Source organism: Bos javanicus, chromosome 2, assembly GCF_032452875.1.
Source record: "Bos javanicus breed banteng chromosome 2, ARS-OSU_banteng_1.0, whole genome shotgun sequence".
In the NCBI taxonomy this organism is placed as follows: Eukaryota; Metazoa; Chordata; class Mammalia; order Artiodactyla; family Bovidae; genus Bos; species Bos javanicus.
This window is the reverse complement of record NC_083869.1, coordinates 135,017,571-135,044,321: the sequence shown is the minus strand read 5'-3', so window position 1 is coordinate 135,044,321 and position 26,751 is coordinate 135,017,571. Positions and strand designations below refer to the sequence as shown.

General features: G+C 61.3%; 1 protein-coding gene across 13 annotated transcripts in view; it reads left to right on the top strand.

The window, feature by feature from the left end:
• Window positions 1-26,751, top strand: part of ARHGEF10L (Rho guanine nucleotide exchange factor 10 like) — a 169,982-nt gene that overhangs the window by 108,627 nt on the left and 34,604 nt on the right. For 9 of the 13 annotated variants that reach the window (XM_061395356.1, XM_061395293.1, XM_061395303.1 and 6 more), the window contains 10 exons: window positions 1,061-1,206; window positions 3,302-3,316; window positions 3,536-3,717; window positions 6,999-7,114; window positions 7,543-7,670; window positions 8,972-9,072; window positions 16,142-16,263; window positions 21,636-21,722; window positions 23,196-23,422; window positions 25,212-25,366. In XM_061395356.1, coding sequence (XP_061251340.1) covers window positions 1,061-1,206; window positions 3,302-3,316; window positions 3,536-3,717; window positions 6,999-7,114; window positions 7,543-7,670; window positions 8,972-9,072; window positions 16,142-16,263; window positions 21,636-21,722; window positions 23,196-23,422; window positions 25,212-25,366 — 1,279 coding nt within the window. The remainder of the gene's footprint in view (window positions 1-1,060; window positions 1,207-3,301; window positions 3,317-3,535; window positions 3,718-6,998; window positions 7,115-7,542; window positions 7,671-8,971; window positions 9,073-16,141; window positions 16,264-21,635; window positions 21,723-23,195; window positions 23,423-25,211; window positions 25,367-26,751) is intronic. The other 4 variants (XM_061395362.1, XM_061395358.1, XM_061395328.1 and 1 more) reach the window with 1 other exon arrangement.

Here is a 26,751-nt window from a genome sequence, read left to right as displayed (position 1 = left end):
CTGGTGCAAGGAGAGGTGGGCTCTCTGGTGGCATGTGGAGCAGCTCAGGGTTCCGTGCTGCCCGGAGAGACATGGTTCTTCAGAGGATGGCAGGGTGTTCTCTCCAGGAGAGGAGTGACCGGCCCTTTTCCTTGCGAGGATGGGGAGGAGGGGGGTGGCTGCTATGAAAATGAACTTGTCTGAATACTCTTCTTCTTCCCCCGCAAAACCCCTTCTTAGCAAAGACATGTTTTCCGTGGGTCCCTGGCTCTGATGGCGGTTGTGTGCTGGCTGGTGTCCAGCCTGGGATGGGCACACGCCTGCCTGGAGGCGTGAAGGTCTTCAGCCTGGTCGATGTGGTCCGAGGGCTGCCTCGCTGGCCAGCAGAGCCCTCCCAGCCCCGCACGAGGCCTTCCCTGAGGCCCGCGGCCGACACGGGTCAACAGGTCAGGGTGAAGAGTGGGACCTGCCTTCGGGCCAGGAGTCTGCCTGCTTGAGGCTGCGAGAGCTGTGGGGACAGGGGCCATCTGCGGGGTGTCCCACCGTGGGGCCAGCTCACTGGACATCACGTAGGGCAGGCACTTAGAGGGGCCCTGCATTTGGGTTAACGCTCTGCCATCAATGTCTTAAAGTTCTTAATAATTCTGAGTGAGCCCCGTCCAGGGCTCTGCAGGTCGTGTAGCCAGAGTCATGCATTTCCTTGGCGATGTGAGCTTTGGTGCCGTCACCCACTTGACAACCGAGGAGGCCGAGGTATGGGCAGGCAGCCTGGCACCTGCCAGGGGGCTCCACGGCGTGCCTCAGGGCCGGGGTCGGCGCGTGCTGGAGCCGTGCTGCCGGCAGGGACGGAGCAGGGCTGGCGGGGGCCCGCTCGCCCGAGCAGGGTGCTGGCGCTGAGGGGCTGGTGGTCAGGGCCTCTGGTCCCCAGGGGTGGGGGGCGTGGTCCCGCCTCACCCCCGCCCCTCCTGGCCGTGGTCCCCTTTGGGTGTGGAAGGACCGCCCTGGGTATTTGGCACAGTGATGTCTGCGGAGCAGCCTGTGAGCAATGCTGGCATTGATCTTGCTCTGTCTGCTCCCCTAGCTTCTGACCTCGGGCCAGCGGCAGCTGCTCCTGTGTGAGACGCTGACAGAGACCGTGTATGGTGACCGAGGGCAGCTGATCAAGTCCAAGGAGCGCAGGGTCTTCCTGCTCAACGACATGCTGGTCTGTGCCAACATCAACTTCAAGTAAGCGGGCCTGGCCATCGCCCACCCCGGGGAGCCCTCCCGTCGCGTCCCAGCCTCCCGGCCGGGTCCGCTGTGAGCCGGGTCCGCTGTGAGCCTGGCTGAGGTCTCCGACTATCTGACTTCCTCTTCATCTCTCTTTGCCGCTATGTCCCTGGTCCCCAGAGCAGGGGACCTGCAGAGGTCACTGAGGGCCAACAGCTGGCCACTGCACAGGGTGGGCTCTTCTGGAATTTTGTCCTCAGAATGGAACAGCCGCCTGAGTTTTGACCACTTTGAAATCCAAGAGGGTCTTCCCTGTGTCCAGCCCAGATCCCAAATCCCTGCTGTAGCATCATCATCATTATTATTTTTGGCTGCACCATGTGGCGTGTGGGGTCTTGGTTCCCAGACCAGGGCTGGAACCTGTGCCCCTACGTTGGGAGCCGGCGGTCTTAACTACTGGACTGCTGGGGCAGACCCCAAGTCCCTGCCGCTTTAAGTCAAGTAGGTTTCCTCTAGCTGGACCACAGTGTTTTAGCACGGGGCTTTGCCTTTCCCACCACCCCCCACCTCCCTGCCAGAGGCTGGTTTCCTGCTTCTGGGTCAGAGGTTGCAGAAATGCCTGGGGCCAGGCCGCCGGGCCTGGCTGGAGCTGGGGCTGGAGTTAGAGCCCTGCAGGGGGCGAGGGCCATGCCTGAGGCCGGAGTCCGCAGACTTGGGGCCCGAGGGTTGCAGTAGCCCTCCGGAAATCTTATGTCTGGCTCCTCTGGGGAATTCACAGAAAGATTGGGACATCCAGCTTCTCTTGAAAATGGAAGATCCCACTTTCGGGCCCACACTGCCCGGGGCCACGCGGGCCTGCGTCTGGGCTGTGTGAGCCCTTTACTGGGCCTCCTGGTGACCCTGGTCACTCCCGTCTGCTGCTCGGTCCTTTGTGCTTCGGGGATCGTGCCCCTTGACCCCGTGAAGGCCAGCGGGACCTTTCCCGCCAGACTCTTAGCCCTGCCAGTGGAGGAGAACCTCATTCCTCACTATTTGGCAGCGCTTTAAAAAACCCCGGAAGCAACGGCTGGCAGCAACACCCCAGACCCACGCGGAAGGAGTCGCCCACAGTCAGGTGCTGACCCTGCCCGGCTCTCCTGCTCGCTCAGCCTCTGCCCCCTCTTCCGTCCATCTGATTGTCCTTCAGATGCTCACTGGACCCTAACTTGGCGCCAGTTCACAGGTCTGGGCGGGACCCAGCCCTGGTAGGGGCCTCAGGCCAGGGAGCCTCTGACCCAGATCAGTGCGGCTCTGCTGAGGACTGACTCTTCCATGCAGTCACTCAGTCTCTCTCTCATGCAAACACTGTAGTTTTTTTATTTTTTTGTCTGCAGTGTGTGCCATGAGGAATCTTACTTCCCTGACGGGGGATTGAACCTGAGCCCCCTGCATGGAGCGCTCAGCATGGAGTCTTAACCACTGGACTGCCAGGGGTGTCCCTAAGCTCTTCAATTAAGTCCTGTTTGCATCCTGGGCTCCATGCAGGTGCCAGGGATCTGACCGACACCGTCTCTGCCCTCCTGTTGCTTGGAGCCTCCAGGGTGTGAACGTGTGATGGGGGTGTTGTTGAAAAGTGAAAGTGTTAGTCGCTCAGTCGTGTCCGACTCTTTGTGACCCCGTGGACTATAGCCCGCCAGGCTCCTCTGTCCATGGGATTCTCCAGGCAAGAGTACTGGAGTGGGGAGCCATGCCCTTCTCCACGGGCTCTTTCAGACCCAGGGATCCAACCAGGATCTCCTGCGTTGCAGGTGGATTCTTTACCATCTGAGCCACCAGGGAAGCGATGAGGGTGTTGGTGGCCCACATTTGGGGCGTCATTTTGGGTAACTTGGGGTGAGTCATGTGACTTGTTTGAGCATCAGTATCCTTTTCTGAAATAAGGCAGGCTTCCTAGCAGGGCCGTGGTGGGAATAGGGGGCTATGGAAGGCTAGCGTCCGGCCTAGGGAGAAAGCCCTCCACGTGGTCCCCCTCCCCCCTCATGTGGCCCAGCCTGGTGGCTGCCCCCCCAAACAATCTCAGCGCCTGCAGAAATCGCTCAGTAACAATAATGACCCTTCTTGTCTTTTTCCTCAGGCCTGCCAACCACAGGTAGGGGTTCCGAGGCTTGGGTGGGAGTGCGCCTCTGGGGCTGGCCTGGGTTCCCTGATGCTTGTGCCTCCCCCGCTGCCTGCTCCACCTGCTCGGCTTGGCCGAGGGCTGTACTGGGCTGCGAGGTGCCTGGCTGAGCTGACGTGCGGAGGAGTGGCTCCGGGCTGACCCTGGGGCGGGCGCGGCGGGCTCTCCAGGGCTGTCCTCTGTCCCTGGCAGGGGCCAGCTGGAGATCAGCAGCCTGGCGCCCCTGGGGCCCAAGTACGTGGTGAAGTGGAGCACAGCCCTGCCGCAGGTCCAGGTGGTGGAGGTGGGCCAGGAGGGCGGCCCCTACGACAAGGACAACGCGCTCATCCAGCACGCCGGCGCCAAGAAGGCCTCGGCCGCGGGCCAGGCCCAGAGTGAGTGCCCGCGCCCTCCCCTTTTCCTGCTGTTTGTAGCTGTGCACAAGCACGCACCCATGTCCCTACTCGAGCGTGCAAATGCACCCCCGCATTCACCCCTCCGCCCCACTGCCGCCCCCATCCCAGCCTTGTACACCCTCACGTGCACGCACACACAGGCACACACAGGCGTGCACATGCAGCGACCTTGGATCCGAAGCATGACCTCTAGGGCCTGCCTGGCCACTGCCTGCCTCCCTGTGGGACCGCAGTTTGCCCGTCTGTTCCGTGAGGGGCCTGGGTGGCCTGTCCCCGAAACCCGCAGAGCTCAGGCTCAGGGTGGCCTGGCTCCCCTGGATGCTCCTTCCCCACCCTGACCATCCCCTCAGACTCTGTCCGATGGTGGGGACAGTGAGAACTGGGGGTGAGCGGCTCCCCCGTCGCCCGCTTCCCCCGTCTCCTGCTGCTGCAGGACCTCCTGGCTGCCCTCCCTGTCCTGCGTGCCTCCCTCCCCAGGCCGACCTGCCAAGTGCACACCAGAGCCGTGTGTCCCCCTGCACCTGAAGCATGCTGGCGGCTTCCTGCTGCCCTGGGGTGAGGCCCGCAGGGGCCCACCCCCACCCTGCCCTGGCCCCCGTTCCTGGGGGCTGAGTGCCCTCCTGCCCCAGAACCTTCTCCTGGCCTCTGCCCTTTCCGCGTGCTCTGCTGCTGCCTGGATTTTGTCTGGCTGCCCTGACTCATCTTGGCTCAGGTGACACTTCCTCCAAGAAGCCTTCCTGGTTCCTTTGGGCTGGCCAGGGGCTGGCCCTGTGCTCTATAGTCCCGGCTGTGTTCTCACCTCTAAGGCGATGCTCTGGTTGCCATCTCGTCTGCTCCTTGGTGTGACTGTGGCCCTCCGCCCGGGCGTGTGGTGGGTGTTTACACACATTTGCCAAGTGAACAGAGGAGGTCACTCCGGGGCAGTGGGAGGGCCCTCTTGGCCCTCCCCACCAGCCCTGTCTCGCCCTAACCCTGGGGGTGCCTCTGAGGCAGGGGCTTGCCGCATACTCTTGCCCTCGGGGCCATACCCGCTTCACCCGCGGGGTCTGCTTCCCCAGGCTGGGAGGCAGGCAGTGGGGGCTGTTCTGCGTTCCTGGCTGTCTGTTCACAGAAGCCCCCCGGGAAGGGCTCCCGGCCCACCTGCCCTCCTCAGAGGCACCTCCAGCCCAGGATCTGCTCCACTTTCCCGGGACCACTTGGACTTCTGCTCTGGGACCCCTCCTCCAGCCACTGTTTTATCTGTGACCGCATTTCTCAAAGTAGAGGGCTAGGGTTCCAGATCCCCTTCAAAGAGGAGAGAAGAAATCCTTGTTGAGCCCCAGTTGGCCTCGGATGAGTTTTTATTATATTGTTACTCAAATGTGTGCAGATCTAAGACGAGGTATAATATTAATAAGCTTCCTCTGCTTCTATCCCTTGAGCAACCACCACATCTAAACAGATTCACAAGCGGAATAGAAATGAAGCCACAAAACAGTAAAACTCAAATTAGCAGCATTAATGGAACGTGATGGATGAGGTGGTCTTGCTGGAATGGAGTCGCTCAGTGTGCGTGTGACTCTCTCCCGGGCCAGCTTCTCTTGAGCTCTCTGCGCCCAAGGTGCCTTGTGGTGGGCCCCGTGTCCCTCCAGCTCGTCCCGCCGGGGTCTCTGCAGAGCCCTCCTCTGCCCTTCACTCGGTGGGAGCCTGTCTCTTATGCCCACGCCCACCTTGCTCCGTGTCCGTTGCCTGGAGGCCAGCACACGGTACCAAAGTCCACGTGGCTCCAAAGTCAGGAAGCCCTCACCCTGGGCAGCAGGCGTGGATTTCCTCCTTTCTTCTTTTCTGAACGCACCACGAGGTTCGGGGGATCTTAGTTCCCTCACCAGGGATAGAAGCCACGCCCCTGCAGTGGGAGCACAGATTGTCAGCCCCGGGCTGCCAGGGAAGCCCAGGCTGTGGCTCTGCAGCCCTTGCATCCAGGTGACCCAGATGTGCACCTGTTTGTTAGATAATCGTCCGGATGAGAATCCAGATTACCTGCCGCCACCCTCCCCTGGGGCTCCGTGAGACCTCAGCTTGGGTGACCACGGCGGGGAGAATGCAGCCGGCTTCCCTAGCCTCGCATTTAGAGAGCCCCCCGTCTGGTCCTGCGGGGCCCCCGGCTCTGTTTCTCGCTGCCCTCCCCTCAGGGCCTCGACACTGCAGTTGTATCATCCTCAGATCTGGGTGCCGTCACCGCTATCCCGCCTCTGTCCCATCGCCCCGATACCTTCCTCCCTAGTACCTCCCACCATCTTAACTGACGCCTCCCCCACCCCACTGAGCTTCCCAGGCGGTGCCAGTGGTGAAGAACCCGCCTGCCAACGCAGGAGACGGAAGAGACACAGGTTCCATCTCTGGGGCAGGAAGATCCCCTGGAGAAGGATATGGCAACCCACTCCAGTATTCTTGCCTGGAGAATCCCATGGACAGAGGGGCCTGGCGGGCTACAGTCCGCAGGGTCGGAAAGAGTCGGACACGACGGAAGCGACCTGGCACGCATGCGACCCTGACCAGGTCGTCAGCTCCACAGGAACAGGGACCTTGCCTGTCTCGTGCCTCTTTCTCTCCAACACGTACAATCGAACCTGCCGTAGAGCCGGCTCTTAGCGCGTCTTTGAGCTGCTGGCTGTCCACGGGCTCCCTTGGCACGGCTGTTTTCCTTCAAGGCGGTGCTCACCATCCTCCTGGGCCCGCGAGGGCTCCTCGCCGCTCCTGGCACAGCTGGCTCTCAGTCTTCTGGTCTCCTGTGACCCTCTGCATAGACTGAGTGTGGCCCAGACCCTAGGCGCCAGACTATCTCCCCGATTGGATTGTCCCCGTAGACGAGAGCCTGGTGACGTTTCCTTCCGTATCTATAGTGCCATATCCCCAGGGCGACAGCTCTTCTTTCTTTTTAAGATGTGTTTGTTTATGGCTTTTCTGCCACCCGCGGGCTTTCTCTCCTTGCCTGCGCTGGGCTCCTCTCTGGCTGTGTTGTGCGGGCTCACTGCAGCGGTTTCTCTTGCGGAGCATGGGCTCTGGAGTGGTGGCTCTGGAGCTGTGGTGCATGGGCTCGGTTGTCCCGCGGCTCGTGGGATCCCCCCGGACCGAGGATCCCCCAGGGTCTCCTGCACTGGCCGGCGGACTCGCGGCCGCTGAGCCCCCAGGGAGGCCCGGCAGCCCTTTGCCACTGCGGTGAGTGCCTGCTGGGGTTCCTGTTGGTGCCTTCCCCACCCACAGGGTCTCTCTCTGCCCAGATAAGGTGTACCTCGGGCCCCCGCGCCTCTTCCAGGAGCTTCAGGACCTGCAGAAGGACCTGGCCGTGGTGGAGCAGATCACCCTCCTCGTCAGCACGCTGCACGGCACCTACCAGGTACCCAGCACCAGCTCCCCTCGCTCGGTGCCCGGCGTGCCCTGGCCTTGGGGCCCCCCAGCAGTGCCGGGTGACGCCCCTGTGGCTGCTGGGAGCCCGGTGTGTGTGGTCTGTGGTTTGGGCGGAAGCTTTGGTTCCGGCTGACCAGGGCCCAGCTGGGGGCATCTTTTTCTTGTTCCCTGTACAGAGTCCCTGTACAGTTTGTCCCGCAGCGCCTTCCCAGGCCTCATCCCAGGCTGGGAGGCTGTGTCCCTTTCGAAGGAGGGGTGCTGGGGGGTCAGAACCAAGGCCTGGCCCCCGGGGAGTGGCCGAGCGTGCGAACCCCCGCTCCTCTCCCCTCGGCGGGCCCCCACTGCCCTGGAGTCGTCGAGGGTGGCTCGGGGGGACAGCGAGCTGTGTGCTGACGTCCTTGGCTCCCTGCGCCCTAGAATCTCAACATGACGGTGGCTCAGGACTGGTGTCTGGCCCTGCAGCGGCTCATGCGGGTGAAGGAGGAGGAGATCCATTCAGCCAACAAGTGCCGCCTGCGGCTCCTGCTTCCGGGGAAGCCCGACAAGTGAGAGGAGGGGCCAGGAGGGCGTCGGTCCGGCCTGCTTGTGGCTGGGCGGGGCGCGGCGGGGGTGGGCGTGGGCTGTGCCGGCGCAGAGCAGATGCTCCTGGCCGAATGGATGAATGAACGAAGGAGCCGTTCGTACCCGGGTGAGCCCATCCTCTGTTGGGCTCCTCGGACGCTGCCAGCGGTCGGTCGACCGTGCCATCCCCTGGGACCAGGTGCAGCCAGCCTCCCCCAGATGCCCGCCCAGGAGCTGGCGCTCCGTAGACCCACACCCGTTCCACAGGCGTTTGTGGACTTGACGCAGAGATGGAGAGGGAGCCGTGTGGTCCCCACTCTGCAGGTGGGGAGGCGGGGCTCAGACGTGGGAGGCGGGGCTCAGACGTAGGAGGCGGGGCCGGGTTCTCAGGGTCCTCACTCCCTGGCCTAGGCCGGGTGGTGAGCCGTCAGAGCTGTTTGTGACCCGCTGGGTCTGTTGCACAAAGAGTCAGACACGACTGACTGCACGCCCGCGTGTGTGGCGGGGGCAGGCGGGGAGAGGCTTACAGGCTCTGTGGCTGCAGGGCAGGGGGGACTAGAGCCCTGGGTGGGGGCCTGAACCTGTGCGTGGCCCTCCCGCTGGCTCCCGGCACCCTGCTGAGCCACCCTGTCCCCTCTACCCCGTGCCTCCTCCTCCCCACGCCCCACGGAGGGCTTGGGACCCCGGGCCCACCTGCCTCTCCGGGCTGGGGTGGACCACAGGGGTGAGACAAGCTCAGAAACAGTGAAGGCGCCCTGCCACTCCGAGGCGAGGTGACAAGGACAGCAGGGACCTCTGCCCCCCAAGCCTGCACACAGCTGCGTCCTCTCCCTCCTTCATGCATTCACGTATTGTTTCGCCGACATTTACCAAGCAGCTGTCCTGCATCAGGGGCCAGAACAGGCCCGAGTCACAGGCTCTGGGCCAGGTGTGTGCAGGCGGCTGGCGAGGCCTGCGGAAGGCTGACCAGTCGGGCCCGGGGGCCGCTGAGTTGCAGCCTGCAGAGGCCCAGACCCCTATGGCCTTGCTGGGCCCCTGGCCCGGGCTGGGAGGCTGTGGCCTTGTCGCTCCGGGGACCTACCTGTCCCTGTGGCTGTGGTGGGTGGAGGAACTCTTTCCCCAAGGGACCGAGGCTTTGCCAGGCCACTGGCCCCTCTGGCCGTGCTTCCATGCTCTGCACAGACCGCGCTCCGTCTCCAGGGCTGGTTGGGGTGGGAGATGGGCTGGCAGTCTCCTGGGGAGCCAGGCCCCATTCCAGCACTCATGCCCTGCTCTCTCACTGAAGGTCCGGCCGCCCCATCAGCTTCATGGTGGTCTTCATCACCCCCAACCCCCTGAGCAAGATCTCCTGGGTCAACAGGTTGCACTTGGCCAAGATTGGACTCCGTGAGTAAAGCCCTAGGGTCGGGGTGGACAGCGGGAGGTTTGGGGTGTGTATGTGTGTGGGTGCGAGGGGGGCGTTCAGTCTCGGGGGCCACGGAGGCTTCTGAGTGAAGGGAGATGCTGTAGTGACCTTGGACACGTCACTTCCCTGCTCGGAGCCTCAGTTTCCCCATCTGTAGGATGGTGGGAGTTGATGGAAAGTTAATTAGTGGTTGCCCGGGGTCTGGAAGAGGAGAGACTGCAGAGTCACCACTAAGGGTTTTTTTGGTGAGAATGATGAAAATGTTCTCAAACTAGAGAGTGGTGATGGTTGCCCAGCTGTGCGACTATACCAGTGAAATGTACTCTTTATTTAAGGGATGGATTTTATGGTAGCTGAATTATATCTCAATAAAACAGTTGTACAAAGAATGATGCAGGTTAGACGACACTGATTCTCACCCAGAGGCCTCTTTATAATTCTTTTCTCCTGTGCTGTGCAGTGCTTAGTCGCCCAGTCGTGTCCGACTCTTTGTGACCCCACTGACTGTAGCCCGCCCGGCTCCTCTGTCCATGGGATTCTCCAGGCCAGGATACTGGAGTGGATTGCCATGCCCTCCTTCAGGGGATCTTCCCAACCCAGGGATCAAACCGAGGCCTTCCGCATTGCAGGCGGATTCTTTACTGTCTGAACCACCAGGCTCTTTTCTCCTATGCATTGGCTATGAAATAAGGGACATTTCTATTTATAAAGTGTTTCCTGTGTGGCGAGCCTTTTTCTAAGCATTTTACACATCTCTCTTTCATTTTACATTCGTAGTAACACCACGAGGCAAGTCCGTTGTGAACCCCTGTGTTCGGTTGAGAGTCTGAGGCCGAGAGAGGCACGGCGACTTGCCGGAGCTCACACAGCAGGAGGGGGTTCAGAACCTGGGCAGTCGGCTTTAGAGCCCACTCTTAATTCCTGTTCATTCTACTTCCTCAAGTTGGTGAGCTTCTGTCTGCCAAACTACGTTCGTTAAGCTATAAGCACTTTATTTGTGCTTTTTTTAAATTGAAAAAAGGCCTGGTTGGTTGCTGATCAGAACCATTATTGTCTTTGACATGCTAGAATCCCCATATGCCGATTCCAGTCAGTAGCAGCGATTTTGGGAGGTTTGTTTTATTTTATTTTGTCTCTGTTTACTGATGTGATCTTTTTCGAGATAAGTATTCAATAGATATCTCTAATAGATTTAAAAATGTTGCTGGGAAGGGGTCAGGACCTCTGTCAAAGGCTTTCATCAATTAAAAAAAGTATTGGGTCTCTATAGTTATTTGAGAGGATGAGATGGATGGCATCACCCACTCGATGGACATGAGCTTGAGCAAGCTCCGGGAGTTGGTGATGGACAGGGAGGCCTGGTGTGCTGCAGTCCGTGGGGTCGCAGAGAGTCGGACCCGACTGAGTGAACAGCAACAGTGCAGTAATTTCAGGCACGGGACGAGAGCAACGAAGAACAGGCCACTGTTCTCAAGGAAGTCAGTTTACAAGGGCAGGCAGAGGCTTGTGAGGAGCAAACCGACGGGGAGGGGCTGGAGCCGACTTGAGACCGGCACAGAGCCTGGGGTCTGGACTGCTTAGGGCGGGCTCTGAAGCTGGGCGGAGGTCCCGGTCCAGTGAGCCAGGCTGTACAGAAAGTGCAAAGGTCCTGAGGTGGCCAGAGCTGGTGCATAGCTGGGTGTGAGGGGAGGCCCGTGGAAATGGGGAGCGGGTTTACTGGAAAGCCAGGGTGAGGTGTACGGAGTTCGTCTGGAAGTGTGGGGGCTTGGTTGAGGGCGGTGTGACCTGATTAACGTGTAAGTGGATCATCTGGCTGCTGCGTGGAGGGGGCGGTTGGGGGTGTAAGAGGGGAGTTAGGGGGCACGGAGGGGGTGTTGGGGGCATGGGGGGCATGGACGGGGCGTTGGGGGGCGGAGGGGGCGTTGGGGGCACAGAGGGGGCAAGGGGTGCAGAGGGGGCGTTGGGGGGGCGGAGAGGGCGTTGGGGGCACGGAGGGGGCGGGGCTCAGGGGGCGTTGGGGGGGTGGAGGGGGCGTGGGGGGCACGGAGGGGGCGGGGCGCAGAGGGGGCGTTGGCGTGGAGGGGGCGTTGGGGGGGCGCGGGGAGGTGGGGGAGGGAACAGGGAGGAGGCCTGGGCTTGGAGGAGCGGGGATCGGGCCCTCTGGGGTCTGGTGTTGACCCACACGGGCCTCCGCGGGTTGTTTCTGTGACCACGAGGCCTGTGGACGGTGGAGGAGGGGTCTTAAGCCGAGGGTGGCGGGGATTCTGGCCAAGGTGGCCTGCCTGCCGGGCGTGGGCCACGCGCCCCATTCTTCCCGCCCGTGGGGAGGTGTCCAGGGCCTGAGCCCCGTGTGCGGGCCTGTGCCTGTCTCCCGTCTGAAGCTCAGATGCTTTGCCGAGAGGGCCCCGGTATTGGCGGGAGAGGCGCTTGCTAATGTGAGCAGCTCCCTTCTCCATGGCCTGTGAAGACACTCAACTGCCTTATCTCCACCGGGTTTCACTGCAGCAAAAGTTTTAATGGAAAGAGAGTCATTTGAAATCTTATTTGAACGCCTGGGCTCCCCTGGGGCTTGAATAATTTGGTTCTTTTATTTTCCCAGTTTGTTTTTTTATCTGCAGTGCCTGGTGGGGAGGGGGGGTGGGAATAATATGAGCCTGTTAGAATATGTTAAAAACGTTTATTCACAAAGGATGTTATTCCTTTAATTTTTTTCCCTGTATCTTCCTCTCTCCCTGAGTCCAGTGTGCCGAGATCATAATCCACCAAAGATTGAGAGCAGGGGGCTGGGCAGGGGCTGCTGGGAACTGGGATAGGAAGGGCAGGGGTGCTGGGGGGTCTGGGGACCCCACTGACACCCCAGTGTGGCCGCCGCTGGGCCCTGTGGCCTGAGGAAGGCAGGCTGTCTCCCCTAGCCTCGCCTAGAGTCCCCTGGGCCTCTTCCTGTGCATTTCGGGGTCTGAGCACCATGTAAAGCGGAGCCAGACTGTGTGGGGTTCAGTTCCCAGCCCTGAGGCGTCCCAGCTCTGTGATCTTGGACGGACAACTTCACCCCTGCATGCCTGGGATTCTCCATCAGAAAATGGGGATGTCCCCAGGGTGTTGGCTGAACATAGGGGAGATGGTGCGTGGAAGGGGCCGCCCCCAGGAAAGTGTGTCTGCATCTCCCTGGGCAGTGGTGGGCCTGGGGTCGCGTTTGGTGCAGGGGGGCCAGGACGCCCTCCCCATCTCCCTGCCAGTTAGTCTCTGTCCGTTAAGGCTCGGGAAAAGGTTTGTCGATAGGAGGCCCTGGAGGTGGGGGTGGGGAAAGGACAGGCTGGGGCTCCCGGCCTGCCTTCCTGCGGCCCCCCAGCCCCTGTGGCTCCGAGTGCTGCATCCGTGGCCCGGGGCCCCTGGAGCCTTTCCCGACAGACCCAGGCAGTCCCACCATCAGAGAAGCAGGTCCCCGCTGGGTCTTCGTTAACCCTCAGCCGTCAGAGGGCGAAGCCAGCACTGCCCAAGCACTCGGTGGGAAGCAGCGGCTCTGCTCTGCAGGAGGCCAAGGGTGCTGGCCCTGGATCCCCTTTCGGGTTTACCCGAGCCGGGTGACCACGGCCGCTGCCTGGCCTCCCCGGACCCCAGCGTCTCTGCAGGGGCGAGGTGTCCGGACAAGACGCGTGTGGGGATGCCCGTGGCCTCGGTCTGCAGTGTCTCCGTGGGGTGGGCAGGTGTGACAGGGGCCTTGGGGTTAGCACATAGAGCGGGGTAGGCTGGGCTGTCTGCTGGGGCCACCATGAGGGCGAGGGTGCAGGGCCGGGACTGAGTGTCAGGGGAGTGGGAGGCAGGCAGGGCTGGAGATGCTGGGTAGAGCCGGCCAGGGTGGGGGCTCGGCCTGGGGGCGAGGGGTGGTCCAACCTCTTCACGAGGACAGTGATCATAGTGGATTCTATTTCTTTTTAAAAAAATATGCTTTAAAGAATTGTTTATTTCTTTGGCTGCGTCGGGTCTGGGTTGAGGCAGGCCGCTTCGTTGCAGCGGGCAGGCTTCTCTCATTGCGGTGCGTGGGCCTCGCTGCCCTGCGGGATGTGGGATCCCAGTTCTCTGACCAAGGTTCGAATCTCCGTCCTCTGCTTTGCGAGGTCGATTCTTCACCACTGGGCCACCAGGGAAGCCCCTGGGTTCCGTTTCTTGAGTGTCTGGCGCCCCTGGGTATTAGTGTACAGCCTTCCCGGTGCTCACAACTCCTAACGGTTGGAATTATCTCCCCCGTTTTCCAGACGAGGCCACAGGCTGAGAGAGGTGACGTGTGTGGCTCTGAGCCACGCTGGCAGAGCTGGCAGAGTCAGCCTCCTGTGGCAGGCGGGCGGTCCCGAGGGCTCTGGGGCGCGGGCAAGGACCCCCGGGTTGGGTGGGTGCTGGCGGACACAGCTGATGCTAAATAAGGCCCCACTTAACGTCAGCTGGAAGTCGTGCTTAATGTCACTTACCCAACACGGGCTTTCCGTCTCCGAGGAGGCAGCCTTCTGATTCGGTCTCAGTGCCCCAGGTCTGTGACGGGAACAATGGCAGCGGCAGATGGGGAACAACAGCCCCATTTTCTGTTAACGTTCCCACTCGCAGGCAGGGAAGGCACCATCTGGAAGGAGAAGGTCAGATCATTAAAGGAAGAGACAGGATAAATTGCCAGGACTTGATGGGCTGGGAGCGCGTGGAAGGGAGGAGAGGACGGAGCTCGGGGTGACACGGTGATGGGGGAGTGGACGCTTCTACTCATGGAGCTCTGGGCGGGCAGGTGGGCTCGGACCGCTCTCCTGGGCCCTTGCCTGCTGAGGCGGGGGTCCTCGTGACTGTGAGCGCCTTGGGTCCGCCTGACTGTGAGCGCCTTGAAAGCAGGGCCATACTCTTCACTCACCGCCCGGGCTTTGTCCAGGGGTGGTGGGCGGTCCTGACGTGCCAGGCTGCGTCCCCAGGGCGGGCGGGCTGTCTCAGCTCTCCCCTGTTCTGCAGGTGCTGTGCGGCCTGCCTCCGGGGGCTTGTTCCTTGGCTCCTGAGCCCTGTCTTTGCCCCCGCCTGCCCCCGCCCGCCCTGTGCAAGTGGGGCGGCGACTCTGAGCTCGCCTGCTGGCTGTGGGCGGGTGCGTGGGGCAGCGCCCTGGAAAGTGTGAAGTGCGGTGCACACGGCCATCTGCTTACAGAGGTGCGCGTCCTGGGCTCAGCTTGACCTTTCCTTGGTGGCCTCTCCTCCCCAGTGGCGGGAACCAGGGCCCGGTGGAGCGGAGCGCCTGGCGCTGGGGGTGCCCCTGGCCCACTCAGGGAGGGAGCTCTTTGCCCAGAGACTCCGCTGCTCGAGGGGGTGGGCCGGCGCCGGAGCCTCTGCCGGAGCGGGAGCTGGTTGTTCGCAAATCCCTGCATTTGTGAACATCCTCGCCTTCTCAGCCTCGGCGCCTGCCGCCGGGATCCAGCGCCCAGACATCACCTTTGTCTGGTGGAATGGCAGTCATAAAGCCCCTGCGCGTGTGACTGACGTACAAAGAGCCATGCGTGTTTCATGTACACGACTGGGTGAGTTCAGAGGTAAGCATACCTCGTGAACTCCATCGCCACAGTCTATGCCCTGAACAAACGCGTCCTCTGCAAACTTCCCCCCTGCGCTCTGCCTCATTATTATTTGTGTGTGTGAGATAAGAACACTTAACATGAGGCTTATCCTCTGAGCAAATGTTAAAGTGCGCAGTGCGTGCCCAGGTGCTTCAGTCCGTCCGGCTCTGTGGCCCCATGGACTGCAGCCGCCAGGCTCCTCTGTCCGTGGGACTCCCCAGGCGAGACTGCTGGAGTGGGTTACCATGCCCTCCTCCAGGGGATCTTCCAACCCAGGGACTGAACTCGTGTCGTGTACATCTGCTGCATCGACGGGCGGGTTCTTTACCGCTAGCGCCAGCTGGGAGCCCAAAGCACATAATTCAGAGCTGTTGACTGTAGGCCATGCAGATGATCTCTGGGATTTATTCATCTTGTGAGAACAAAGCTCCACGCCCTTCCCAGTTGGTCCTGTTTCTCCAGCGCTTTCCCTGGGCTGAGCGGGGCTTGGGGAGGTGACTGCTCTTGGAGGCCATCATTCTTATTTGACTAATCCGGGAAATGGGGCTCGGGGGTGAAGCTTTGTTCATGCCACACAAGGGCATGAGGGTCCGCTGTGCGTGCCGTGCCGTGTGAAGGATGGAGTGGAGCAGAGGAGGAGGTGTGGGAAGTTTCAGCCTTCCCAGAAAACGGGTGTAGTCGGAGGCCGGTGGACACGCGAGGACACGAAACACACGTGCACGTGCATTCACACGTGTACACACGTGAACTTGTGCGCCTGCGCACACACGCACACAGAGGGAAAAAGACGCAAGCCTATTAATAAAAGCCAGAAATGGTGGTCAGGGCCATTGTGCACACCCGTAGGGCTGAGACAGAAAGCGATGGAGGTGGGGGAATGGGGCGATGGTCGGTTGAGGCCTTTCTGAGAAGGCGGGGGCTCAGCGTCAGCCTCAGCGAGGAGGAGCCGAGCCGGCCCTGGAGAGGGCAGAGGGCAAAGGGCAGAGGTCCGCCCTCCTGCGGGCTGGTCCTGTTTCAGCTGCAGAGGAAAACCTAGCACAGTGGGGCCTGCTGCTGAGGGTGAGGCTGACAGGGAAGGAGGGTCCTCGCAGCTCTTCCGGAGGAGTCTGGATTTTATTGCAGGTGGACGAGGACCTGGCAGAAGAGGGGAACCGCGGGGTTGGGGAGAGGCTCAGCAGGACGGCGCTGGCTGCCACGGGGAGGGGGGGCTGCAGGGGCAGCAGTGAGCATCCAGGGGTGGGGTCAGCATGTGGGCGTGGTCTGGGGGGGCCCCTGTGGACGACTTTGTCCGTCTCTAACGGGCCCTCCCCACCCCCATCCTCTCGCACAGGGGAGGAGAGCCCGCCGGCGGGCTGCAGGGGCAGCAGTGAGTGTCCAGCTGGCGGGGTCAGCACATGGGCGTGGTCTGGGGGGGGCCCTCGTGGACCACTTCGTCCTGTCTCTAACGGGCCCTCCCCGTCTCCTTCTTCTCGCGCAGGGGAGGAGAACCAGCCGGGCTGGCTGTGTCCGGATGAGGACAAGCAGAGCAGAGCCCCGTTCTGGTGCCCGATCCTGGCCTGCTGCGTTCCCGCCTTCTCCTTCAGGGGCCTCAGCCTGCAGGTGAGTGCACGTGGGGGCGGCCGGGGCGCTTGGGTGGGGGGCCCAAGGCAGGGGAGGCCTGGCTGCCACCCCAGCTTCTCCACGTAGGGCCCACGGGGTTGCTCTCGGGGTCGGCATCCCCCCAGAGAAGGGGGCAGGCGACCTCTGTGAGTCAGGGAACTGACAGTTGAGTCGTTCTGACCTAACAGACAGCAGCGATCTGTCAGTTGATGGTGTGACGCCCGCTCAGCAGACAAACTGGAACGCACCCGACCGCTGTGCCCTGCTTGGGAGGTTTCACCTCTTACGACGTTGCTGGGGCAGCTGGCTTTGGCTCCATGGCCATCACCCCTCTCAGTGCTTTGCCATCACTTGCTAGTTTTATTATTTATAAGAACCCCATGAGCAGATGTCTCTAGGTCTCCTTCGCAGTAAAGGCTCAGATGACATGATTTTTTTTTAAATGTCATGGCCAGTGAGGATGACAGGAGGAATAGGAGTCTGGTTCCCTGGCGCCTGCACCCCTGGCCATAAGCACAGGCGGTTACCACCACCTCCCACCCGCCCCCTCAGCAAACAAGCAAAGAGAAAAGAGTGCTGAGTGGTATAGAGAATAAATCAGATACAGTGAGAACAGAGATGGGGGCGTGTAGTTAGGGAAGGCAGTGGCACCCACTCCAGTACTCTGGCCTGAAAATCCCATGGACGAGGAGCCTGGTGGGCTGCAGTCCATGAGGTCACTAAGTCGCACAGGACTGAGCGACTTCACTTTCACTTTTCACCTTCATGCATTGGAGAAGGAAACGGCAACCCACTCCAGTGTTCTTGCCTGGAGAATCCCAGGGACGGGGGAGCCTCGTGGGCTGCCGTCTCTGGGGTCGCAGAGTCGGACACGACTGAAGTGACTTAGCAGCAGCAGCAGTTAGGGGGTCAGAGAGGGCCTCTCAGAGGAGGTGGCGTATAAACTGAGGCCCTGTTGGTGAGGAGGACCCAACCATGGGAGGGTCCGGGGGAGAAAATTCAAATCAAACAAACCGACACAGAAGCCTGCGATCGGAGCTGTCGGGGCAGCTGGCATGGCCGTGGCTCCGGGAGCCAGCAGGGGAGGCTGGGCTCTGAGACCCGATGGTGGGTGAGCTGGTTCAGCTGGCCTTGCAGGCCGCATTGGGTTTGGATTTCATCCTTGGAGCAAGGAAGAACCAAGCATGGCTCCAGTCGGGACCGGCGGGACCTGGTTTGCCTTTTGGAAGGATCATCAGACACTTCCGGCCGATGTGCGGGAGGGCACTGTGGACCCGGAGGGGCTAGGACGGGAGGCTGAGACCCTCGCAGAGCTCAGTGCCGGGGTCCCGCTGAGCCGGGCCGGGACTTGGTGCAGGTGGAGGGAGGCCGGGGCGAACGGAGACTGGGGCGGCTGTGGCGAGGCGAGAGAGGCACTGATCGTCAATGTGATGTTCTATTGCAACACTTAAAGAAAAAACTCAGACCAGCCCACTGTGGGCTTGGCTTGCCTGCCTTGTTTTTTTTTTTTTTAAGTGAATAAAGAGCCAGGATTAGGAAGGCAGCATCCAGTCCTGCCTTTATTTCCGTTCTTAGTAATTGTTCACTGATGATGTTTTGTGTGTGGGAGCTAAATTTTTATTGTAAGAACTTACGTTGAAACGTTTTCTTGATGTCTGAGTATTGCGGCTCCCCTGAAGGGGTGTCCCCGGGGTGAGCACCCTGCTGTCCTCCCCCTGGTCCTGGCTCTGGTGGAGGCAGTGGGCGGGGGGCCTTGGGGACAGGTTTGGGCAGTGCTCTGGGCTCGGACTGGCTGAACTGGTGAGAAGGTGGGGCTGGGGGTGAAGGAGACGAAGGACTTGCTGGGTCTTTGGCTTTTGCTCCTGAAAGCTGGGCTCGGTGGGGTGCTGGTCCCTGTGCGAGTCAGGCTCCTCACTGTGAGCTTGACTCCTGGCCAGTGCTCGGTGGACAGTGGCTGCACCGCTGTGCTGTGCTTAGTCGCTGTCGTGTAGTGGTAACACTAATAACAATGAAAACGAGTGACGTTACTTAAAGTTCTTTAGTCTTGACAACCACACATCGTGTGTGGATGTGAGAGCTGGACCATAAAGAAAGCTGAGCGCCGAAGAATTGATGCTTTTGGACTGTGGTGTTGGAGAAACTCTTGAGAGTCCCTTGGACTGCAAGGAGATCCAACCAGTCCATCCTAAAGGAGATCAGTCCTGGGTGTTCATTGGAAGGACTGATGCTAAAGCTGAAGCTCCAATACATTGGCCACCTGATGCAAAGAGCTGACTCATTTGAAAAGACCCTGATGCTGGGAAAGATTGAGGGCAGGAGGAGAAGGGGATGACAGAGGATGAGATGGTTGGATGGCATCACTGACTCAATGGACATGAGTTTGAGGAAGCTCTGGAGTTGGTGATGGACAGGGAGGCTGGTGTGCTGCAATCCATGGGGTCGCAAAGAGTCAGACATGACTGAGCAACTGAACTGACCTGACCTGAGTCTTGACCACAAGAGGCGGGTCCTTCTGGGACATGTCTGCAGCAGGCTCCTCTCTGGGCCTTTCCCGGAGATGGACTCCATGACCCCCAGCCACCCTGAGACGGACGGGGAGCCAGGGGCCGTCACTTGCTCATGGCCCTGGGAAGGGGAGTGCCCTGACCCTTGCCCCATCCTTCTCCTCCCCCTGTCTCCCTGGGCCTTGGGTGGCACGCGGCCAGTGCAGTTCCCCCTCAGACATCGCCGGCCTCTGTGGGCCTCCAGTCCTGACCCCATTAGTAAGGGGCTGCCTGCAGGGTCCTGCCGGCTCTTGCCCCAGGGGCACAGCCTGTGGGCCGTGGGGCAGATTCCGGTCCACCTGCCTGCGGCTCTCCTGACTCGAGCAGATCCCGTGGAGAAGGACTTCTGGGTGCGGAATGCATCATCCCGTCTCCCCCCAGGGCACTGGACCTCTGGGGGATGCAGGACGCAGGTGACCTGACAGGTCATGCCTGGGGCGGAGGCGTCCCAGACAGGCCGCTGCCCCAGGGCCTCCCTGAAAGGACGCTCCCCCACCCCCGAGTGGGGAGCCACCCGCCTCCTGTCACCAGGGCGTCTTCCCCATGTGAAGCCCTTGGGGCTGAAGCACCCTCAGCCCCACTGGTGTCGTGGTTTGGGGAGCTTTCCGATGGCCTGCTTGCTGAGGTGGGAGGAGGTCCTTCTTGGATTTGGGCTCCATCTGAGCTATAGGCCCATCCGTGGAGGGCGACGGGGGGGCAAGGGGAAGGCTCAAGGCAAACCCATTTCCCGCTTTGGGCTGAGGTTCCATGACAGGCCTGCCAGGGGAGAGGGGCTCGGGGTGTGGGTGGGCTGCCGCCCACTCCAGGCAGCTCTCGTATACGGTGTCTCGGGGGCCTGAGGGCTGCGGCCCGGAGCTGCGGAGGCGGCCTGCTCGGGCCTCGGTGCTGGCTGCCACCCCCATCAGCCACAGTGACCGTTGGTGGGTCCCTGTCCCCTGACTCTGCCCCCGTTGCTGGTCTGGGACAGCCCCTCCCCCACAGTGCTGTTCAGCTGATGGAGTTACTGCCCGTCAAGTGCTAACATGTCTCACCAGAAGCCCTCCTGACCAGTGACCGCTGCTGGGTGCCCAGCCCCTGCCAAGGCGTTATGCCCACCATCTCTAGTCAGGGTCCTGCCGAGATGCCGGGGTCCCCGTGACCACGAGGAACTGGTCTGTGGGGTCACCCAGCTGGCGGCACTTCCCAGGTGGTCCCAGTGCTGCAGGAAACCTAAGGGACGTGGGCTGGATCCCTGGGTCAGGAAGATGCCCCTGGAGGGGGACGTGGCAGCCCACCCTAGTATTTTTGCCTGAAGAATCCCATGGACAGAGGAGCCTGGCGGGCTGCAGTCCACGGGGTCGCAAAGTCGGACACGACTGCGGTGACCGGGCACGCGTGCTGCTAGCAGCTGCGCTGGGGCTGGAGCCCACTGCCCGCGCCCAGAGCCCGCCGTGCTCCCCCTGCTCCGCGTGGGGCTCCTTGGTTCTCGGAAGTCAGCTTCCTGTCACGGGCAACCCTTCTGGGTCCAGAGCCCGGCCTGTTCAAGGAGCCTTTGAGTCTTTGCCCCCGTCTCGGGCCCAGGCTCTGCTGACTGGCTGGCCTCTGGCCCGCTGGGGTTGCCATGGAAACACCGGAGCCAGGCTGCGGTTGCCCCCCACCCCCCACCCCAAATCCAAGGGGAGAGGAGCAGGAAGGGCCAGGCCCTGAGCGGGCTGTGGTCCCCCAAGAGGCGGGGTGAGGGGGCAGGGCCTGAGGGCACCCGGGAGCCAGGTGTGAGCTCCTGGCCCGGCCCATGCTGTCGTCAGGGGGCCACGGCTCCAGCGTGTTAACGGAAAAGAGCACCAGCCATTCCCTGCTGTGTGACCCTGAGCCAGTCACGTCCCCCCGCCCTCCAAGTTCACGTTTGCCGGCCACTCAGCACGGGGGCTGCGGGAGGTGACCCTTTGGGTCCCCTCAGCTGTGGCCTTTAGAGGCTTCCTCGTCAGATCATCCCAGCGGGGCCGGCACGAGCAGGCCGCGGGCGCCAGCAGAGGGCAGCACCTGCCTGCTCAAAGGCCCGCCCCGCGGTGGCCACGTCCTCTGGGGGGCACCTGCGTGCTCCCCAGCCAGCCTCCTCCTTTGGTCTGGCTGGAGTTTTCAGCAAGGCCCCTGAAAGGGCCAGGCTCTCCCCTCACACTGCCGTCCTGGCCAGAGACGTGGACGGCAGGTTTAGTTCAGGAACAGGCCCGAGGGCTGCTGGCGTGGGGTTGAGGGCCGCTGATGCCGAGGAGTGAGCAGCCGGCTGTCCTCAGTGATAGCCCCGCGCAGACGGAGCCCCCGGCCTGCGGACCGGTCTCTGGTCCTGGTGGGGTCAGCCGAGGAGGGCTCTGCCGGCCCGGGACCCCTCCACTGTGCTGCTCTGGCGGACACGGGGCCAGGGGTGAGGGTGCGTGCTGCCCCCATGGCCTTGGGCACGTGCTGCTCTGGGGGACACGGGGCCGGGGTGAGGGTGCGTGCCGCCTCCGTGGCCTCAGGCAGGTGCTTGTCTTCTGTGGTCTTTGTCTTCCCTGCGTATGAAATACGAGGGCTGCACCTCGTGGTTTTCAACAAAGCCCAGTTTGGAAAGAGTTTCATTCAGGCTCCAGAAGGTTCCAGGAGGGTGGAGGTCCCTCGTGAGTGCCTGGGGGCTGCCGGGGAGGAACCTGCCCCTCCCTGGCCCCACCCTCAGGGGCCTGGCTGGGGGCCCGAAGGGGATGCAGGAACCCGCAGGTTTAACAGCCTGACGGATGTCCAGACCCAGGTCGTGCTGTCAGACGTCAGCATCTCCGGCACCTCGGCGTTCACCCCTGTGTGTGCCGTCTGTCTCTGCAGCTCGGGGCCCTGGTCCACAGTCCCGTCAGCTGTCCTCTGCTGGGCTTCTCGGCTGTCAGCACCTCCCTCCCACAGGGCTACCTCTGGGTGAGTAACCCCCACGTCCAGCCGGGGCCTCGGGCCTCGGGGCACGAGTCAGGGGAGGCACCAGGGGAGATGCTGGAGAAAGCGGCCAGCCCGTGGGCCCCGTTTTGCACACCCTCATCCAGCAAGGTCTTCTGGGGACTTCCGCGGCAGGCTCTGTGCTCAGAGCTGGCACGTGTGACCTGAGCAGGAACAACAGAAAGCCAGGGGACCGAGCAGAGAGTGGGGTTCTTGTGACTGTCCTTGGTGCTGTGACAGACATGAACTTAGCAGTGTGGAGTATCTGGGTGGCAGGTCTTCCCCCCGGGCGTCAGGAGGCAGGGCTGCCCTTCTCCCTCAGAGATTCCAGCCCACCTTTCTGCACCGGCGTTCCGCAGAGCCTGCCTTGATCCACTCGGCGCTGTGCTCCCCATGTGGCTCGCGGTACAGACTGTGGCCTCCCGTAGGTCCCGGCCTCACCACCCCTCCAGTCAGTCTCCAGGCATTCAGGCAGGGAAACTCTGGCTTACCCTTCAGGGTCCAGCCCAGCTGTCCCTTCTGAGGGTGATTTTTTCTTCACTGGCGTCCAGTGTCTAGTATATGATGTATCTACCCATCCACTATCCTTCCGTCCATCCGTTAACCTTCATCCATCCATCCACTATCCTTCCGTCCGTCCATTAACCTTCATCCATCCATCCACTATCCTTCCGTCCATCCGTTAACCTTCATCCATCCATCCACTATCCTTCCGTCCGTCCATTAACCTTCATCCATCCATCCACTATCCTTCCGTCCATCCGTTAACCTTCATCCATCCATCCACTTCCTTCCATGCACCCATCTATCTGTTATCCTTCCATCCATCCATCCAGCCTTATAATCATCTATTCATCTACCCATCCATCCACCCATTCATTCAGTTAGTTGCTCTCCCTTCCATCCATCTGTTGATCCATCCATCCATCCATCCATCATCCATCAGTCCTTGTAACCATGTGTCCACCCTTCTATCCATCCATCCATCATTCATCATCCATTCACCCAGTCTTCTATCCCGTCCGTCCGTTCTTCTGTCCATCCATCCTTGTGATCATCCATCCATCCCTCCATCCATTCAGCAGGGATATAATGAGCGTCTACCATGTGCTGAATGCAGAGATGAAGCTGAAGGAGACAGGGCAGGGTGTACACTCGCTCTCTGTTGCTTGAAATTTACCTTAAAGATAAGGAAATAGAAAGCTGGCTGGGTACCTAGTCCACCTCAGCTCTTTTCCTGATTTTCTTCGGGCCCCGGATCTCACTTGTTGCTGTGGCAGCTGGGAACACGTGGCTTTCAGTGACAGCGGGATGCCCGTGGGCAGGAGAGGGCATGTTTCTCTTGGTGCCTAAGCCCCGTGACAAGCAGATGCTCGGGGTGGGTCACTGGGGGCAGGGGCTGCGTCTGCGTCCGCCCACGAGGCGCTCACCTGACGGCCTCTCTGGTCTCTGCCATAGGTTGGAGGCGGGCAGGAGGGGGCGGGGGGCCAGGTGGAGATCTTCTCCCTGAACCGGCCCTCGCCCCGCACGGTCAAGTCCTTCCCACTGGCGGCCCCCGTGCTCTGCATGGAGTACATTCCAGAGCCAGAGGAGGGCGACGGCAGAAACGGAGACAAGGGCTGCCCCGCCGCTGACGCCTCGGCCGGGGTGCACCCCACCATCTGCCTCGGGCTCCAGGACGGCAGGTGAGGGGCCTGGGCCAGGGCGGGCTGGGCACCCTGGGCACTGCCCCTACAGCTTCGCTCCTCACCCCCAACATTCGGTGCCCCTGGTTGGGAGCAGGAGGTGGGGGCCAGTAGCAGGAAGTGGGGGCCCGGAGTGGGAAGTGGAGGCCAGGAGCGGGAAGTGGGGAGCAGGTATGGGAAGTGGGGGCCCAGAGCGGGAAGTGGGGGCCAGGAGCAGGAAGTGGGGGCCAGGAGCAGGAAGTGGGGGCCAGGACCAGGAAGTGGGGGCCCAGAGCAGGAAGAGGGGCCAGGAGCAGGAAGTGGGTTTCAGGAGCAGGAAGTGGGGTCCAGGAGCAGGAAGTGGGGGCCCAGAGCAGGAAGAGGGGAGCAGGAGCAGGAAGTGGGGTCCACAATGCCCAGCCAGTGTCAGGAGCTGCTCTGTGCCACCCGGCTTCCTCCTGGTAGTGTGGCACCATGGGCGCCTCTGGCTTCCGTGTCAGGCAGAGCTGGGTCTGGGGCCTGTACTTCGTGTGCTGTGAGACCGCTCTGTGAAGGGTGTTACCATCCCCCACACATGGGGCTGCTGTGAGTGCCCACCAGGACGTGGGCCACGTGAAGACTTCAGGTCCCTTTGCTGTCATTGGCCGTGTCCACCCGTCTGTGGCCTCAGCTGGCCTTGCAGGGCAGGTGAGGGTGCGGAGTGTGCCCAGGTTATGAGACCTGCTGGCAGAGGGGGCTCCCCCTTTGTAAGACCTGCCTGGAGCTGGTGAGTCAGCAAACACTTCCGTGCAGCAGGGGCCGCCCCTGGCAGAGCCTGGCCTGCTGGAAGGCCCAGCCATGTGGATGGGGGGTGAATATTCATCCCGTTAACTGGACTGTGAACATGGTTGTGAAGAGGACCCTGAGATGGGCTGCACCCCCACATCCTCGTGCCTGTGTGCTCCTCGCACCTGCCGCAGAGTCCGGGGATGTTATGCACACCTGCTGTGTGCTGCTCCCTGGGCCAGGAGCATGAGCCTCGCAGTGGCCTGTTTCCCACACGAGCAACCGGGGGAGGAGCTGAAAGCCAGTATACTTAGAACCAACTTGGAGGCACTAGAGGCTTCGTGCTGTCCAGGTCTGGGTTCACGGAACCCAGGGGCCTGGTGAACACTTTTTGCTTTTAATGAGATCAAACTACATAAAGTTGATCATTTTAGCCATTAAAAATCATGTAATTCAGTGGTTCCCAGTATCCATCCATGTGTCCATCCAGTATCCATGATGTGTATCCATCACCACTACTTGTTCCTATAACATTCTCGTCACATCCCCCAGAACCTCTGCATCACCTCACATTCCCCATCCATTGGTCTGGATTTGTCTCTTCTGCTCACGTGATCCAAACAGGCCCACCCAGTGTGTGGCCTTTTGTGCCTGGCCTCTCTCGTTCCCCCTAACGTTTTCAAGCTTCATCCAGGCAGTCCACACGCTGGGGATTTGTTCCTTGGTATGGCCGTGAGGTAAGCATCACGGCCCCATTTTTCAGAGAGGACTGAGGCTCAGTGGTCCAGGCCAGCCAGCTGGAGGGGGACAGTCAGCAGGATTTGCCCTCAGATGTGACCCTGAAAACCGTTCTCCCAGCCCCCCGGCTGTGCTGTGTCCAGAGCCCCCTGTTTTCCGTGGCTCTGCCCCCTAAAGGCTGCCCATGGAGAAGTCTGAGCAATGGCTTGGTCACACAGGGGGAGGCAGGCTGAGCTGGTGGAGGTGGGGGCTGGACCCTCTCGCCAGAAGGGCGGGGGGCTGAGTGAGTCACCGCCTCTCCCTGCAGCATCCTGCTCTACAGCAGCGTGGATACAGGCACCCAGTGCCTGGCGGCCTGCCGGAGCCCAGGCCTGCAGCCCGTGCTCTGCCTGCGACACAGCCCCTTCCACCTGTTGGCCGGCCTGCAGGATGGCACCCTCGCCGCTTACCCTCGGACCAGCGGTAAGGATGTGCTGGGGGTTCTGGGAGCTGCCCTGGGCCCCGACCAAGAGTCAGATCCAGGACCAGAGAAGCTGTGGGAGGCAGACCAAGGAGGCAGCTCAGCAGAGTCCGGGAATGAAGGTGCTAGAGAGACTGGAGGTCCCTCATCCCCATCGGGGTCCCCAAAGGGACGGGGCGCTCCCTGTCGTATGGACAGCTCAGCCCATTGGCAGGAGACTCTGCTGCATAGGAAGCGAGTCTCTGGGCTCAGAGAGACCTGGCTTCACCTCTGGGCTCTGCCCTGATGACAGCAGTGTCCGTGGGCGAGCAGCTGCTCGTCCGTGGCTCGGCTTTCTCATCTGTAAAATGGGGATAATAGTAACACCCGCTGCTCATAGGTACAGGTGGGGTAAGCATTTCAGTGAAGGCAGAGCACAGCGCCCGGCACAGTCGGCGCCCAGTGGGTCAGGCACTTTGGCCTGCACTGTTTGATCGAGCTGGCAGCGGCACAGACGATGACGTCCGGAGGGAAGGTGGACAGCATTTGAGCTGCTGTGCTCCAGGACAGGATCAAGTGGTGCGGTCTTTTAATTCTCACCACGACCCTCGAGAATGACCTCCTCATGGATACTGATGCTGAGGTGCAGGAAGGGATGTGGAGTGCTATGGTCCCCGTCCTTCATGGCTTGTTCAGCTCCCAGTCCAAGGACAAGAGCGGGAGAGGAGGGAAGCGGGTCCAAGACCAGCACCCCCAGAGGCTGCTGTGCCTCAGCCTCAGCCTTCCTGCTCCGCCCTCCCCGCCCCCGCGCCTCCCCGCCCTGCCTCTGATTGCTGCGTCTTCACAGCCTGCTGCAGCTTATAAGCAGATATTTGTACTGAGCTTTTTTTTTTTGCCACTTGGCACTGTGTTGGTATTTTAAATTAGCTTTTGATAAGGCATTTATAGTTTTTAATTAAAGGGGGTAGAGGGAGGCGGGGCGATCCCTCTCCCCGTCAGACACACCGTGTGTGTGAATGTCAGTCCGGGCTCAGATCTTCGGCAATCTACACCAGGACTTCTGGGGAGATGGCCACCCTCTGGCTCCTGTGGGAGTCTGGGAGCCCAGCCCGGCCTGCTCGGCACCCCCCAGCTTCCAGATGGGCTGCCTCGGGCCCTTTCCCTCTTGGCTCCTGACTCTTCAGTTTGGGAGTGCGGGTTGGGAGGAGGTGGGCAGGGTGTATCCGTGTGCCGGGGCTTCCATGACCAAGTACCGCAGACCGAGTGGTTTCCGTGGTCTAATTTACTGACTGCCATTCTGGAGACTGGAAGTCTGAGAGCAGGGTGTTGGCAGGGCCGTGCTCTCCCCGGAAGGTGCTGGGGAAGGGTCTGTTCCAGGCCTCTCTCCCAGTTTCAGGTGGGTCCTTGG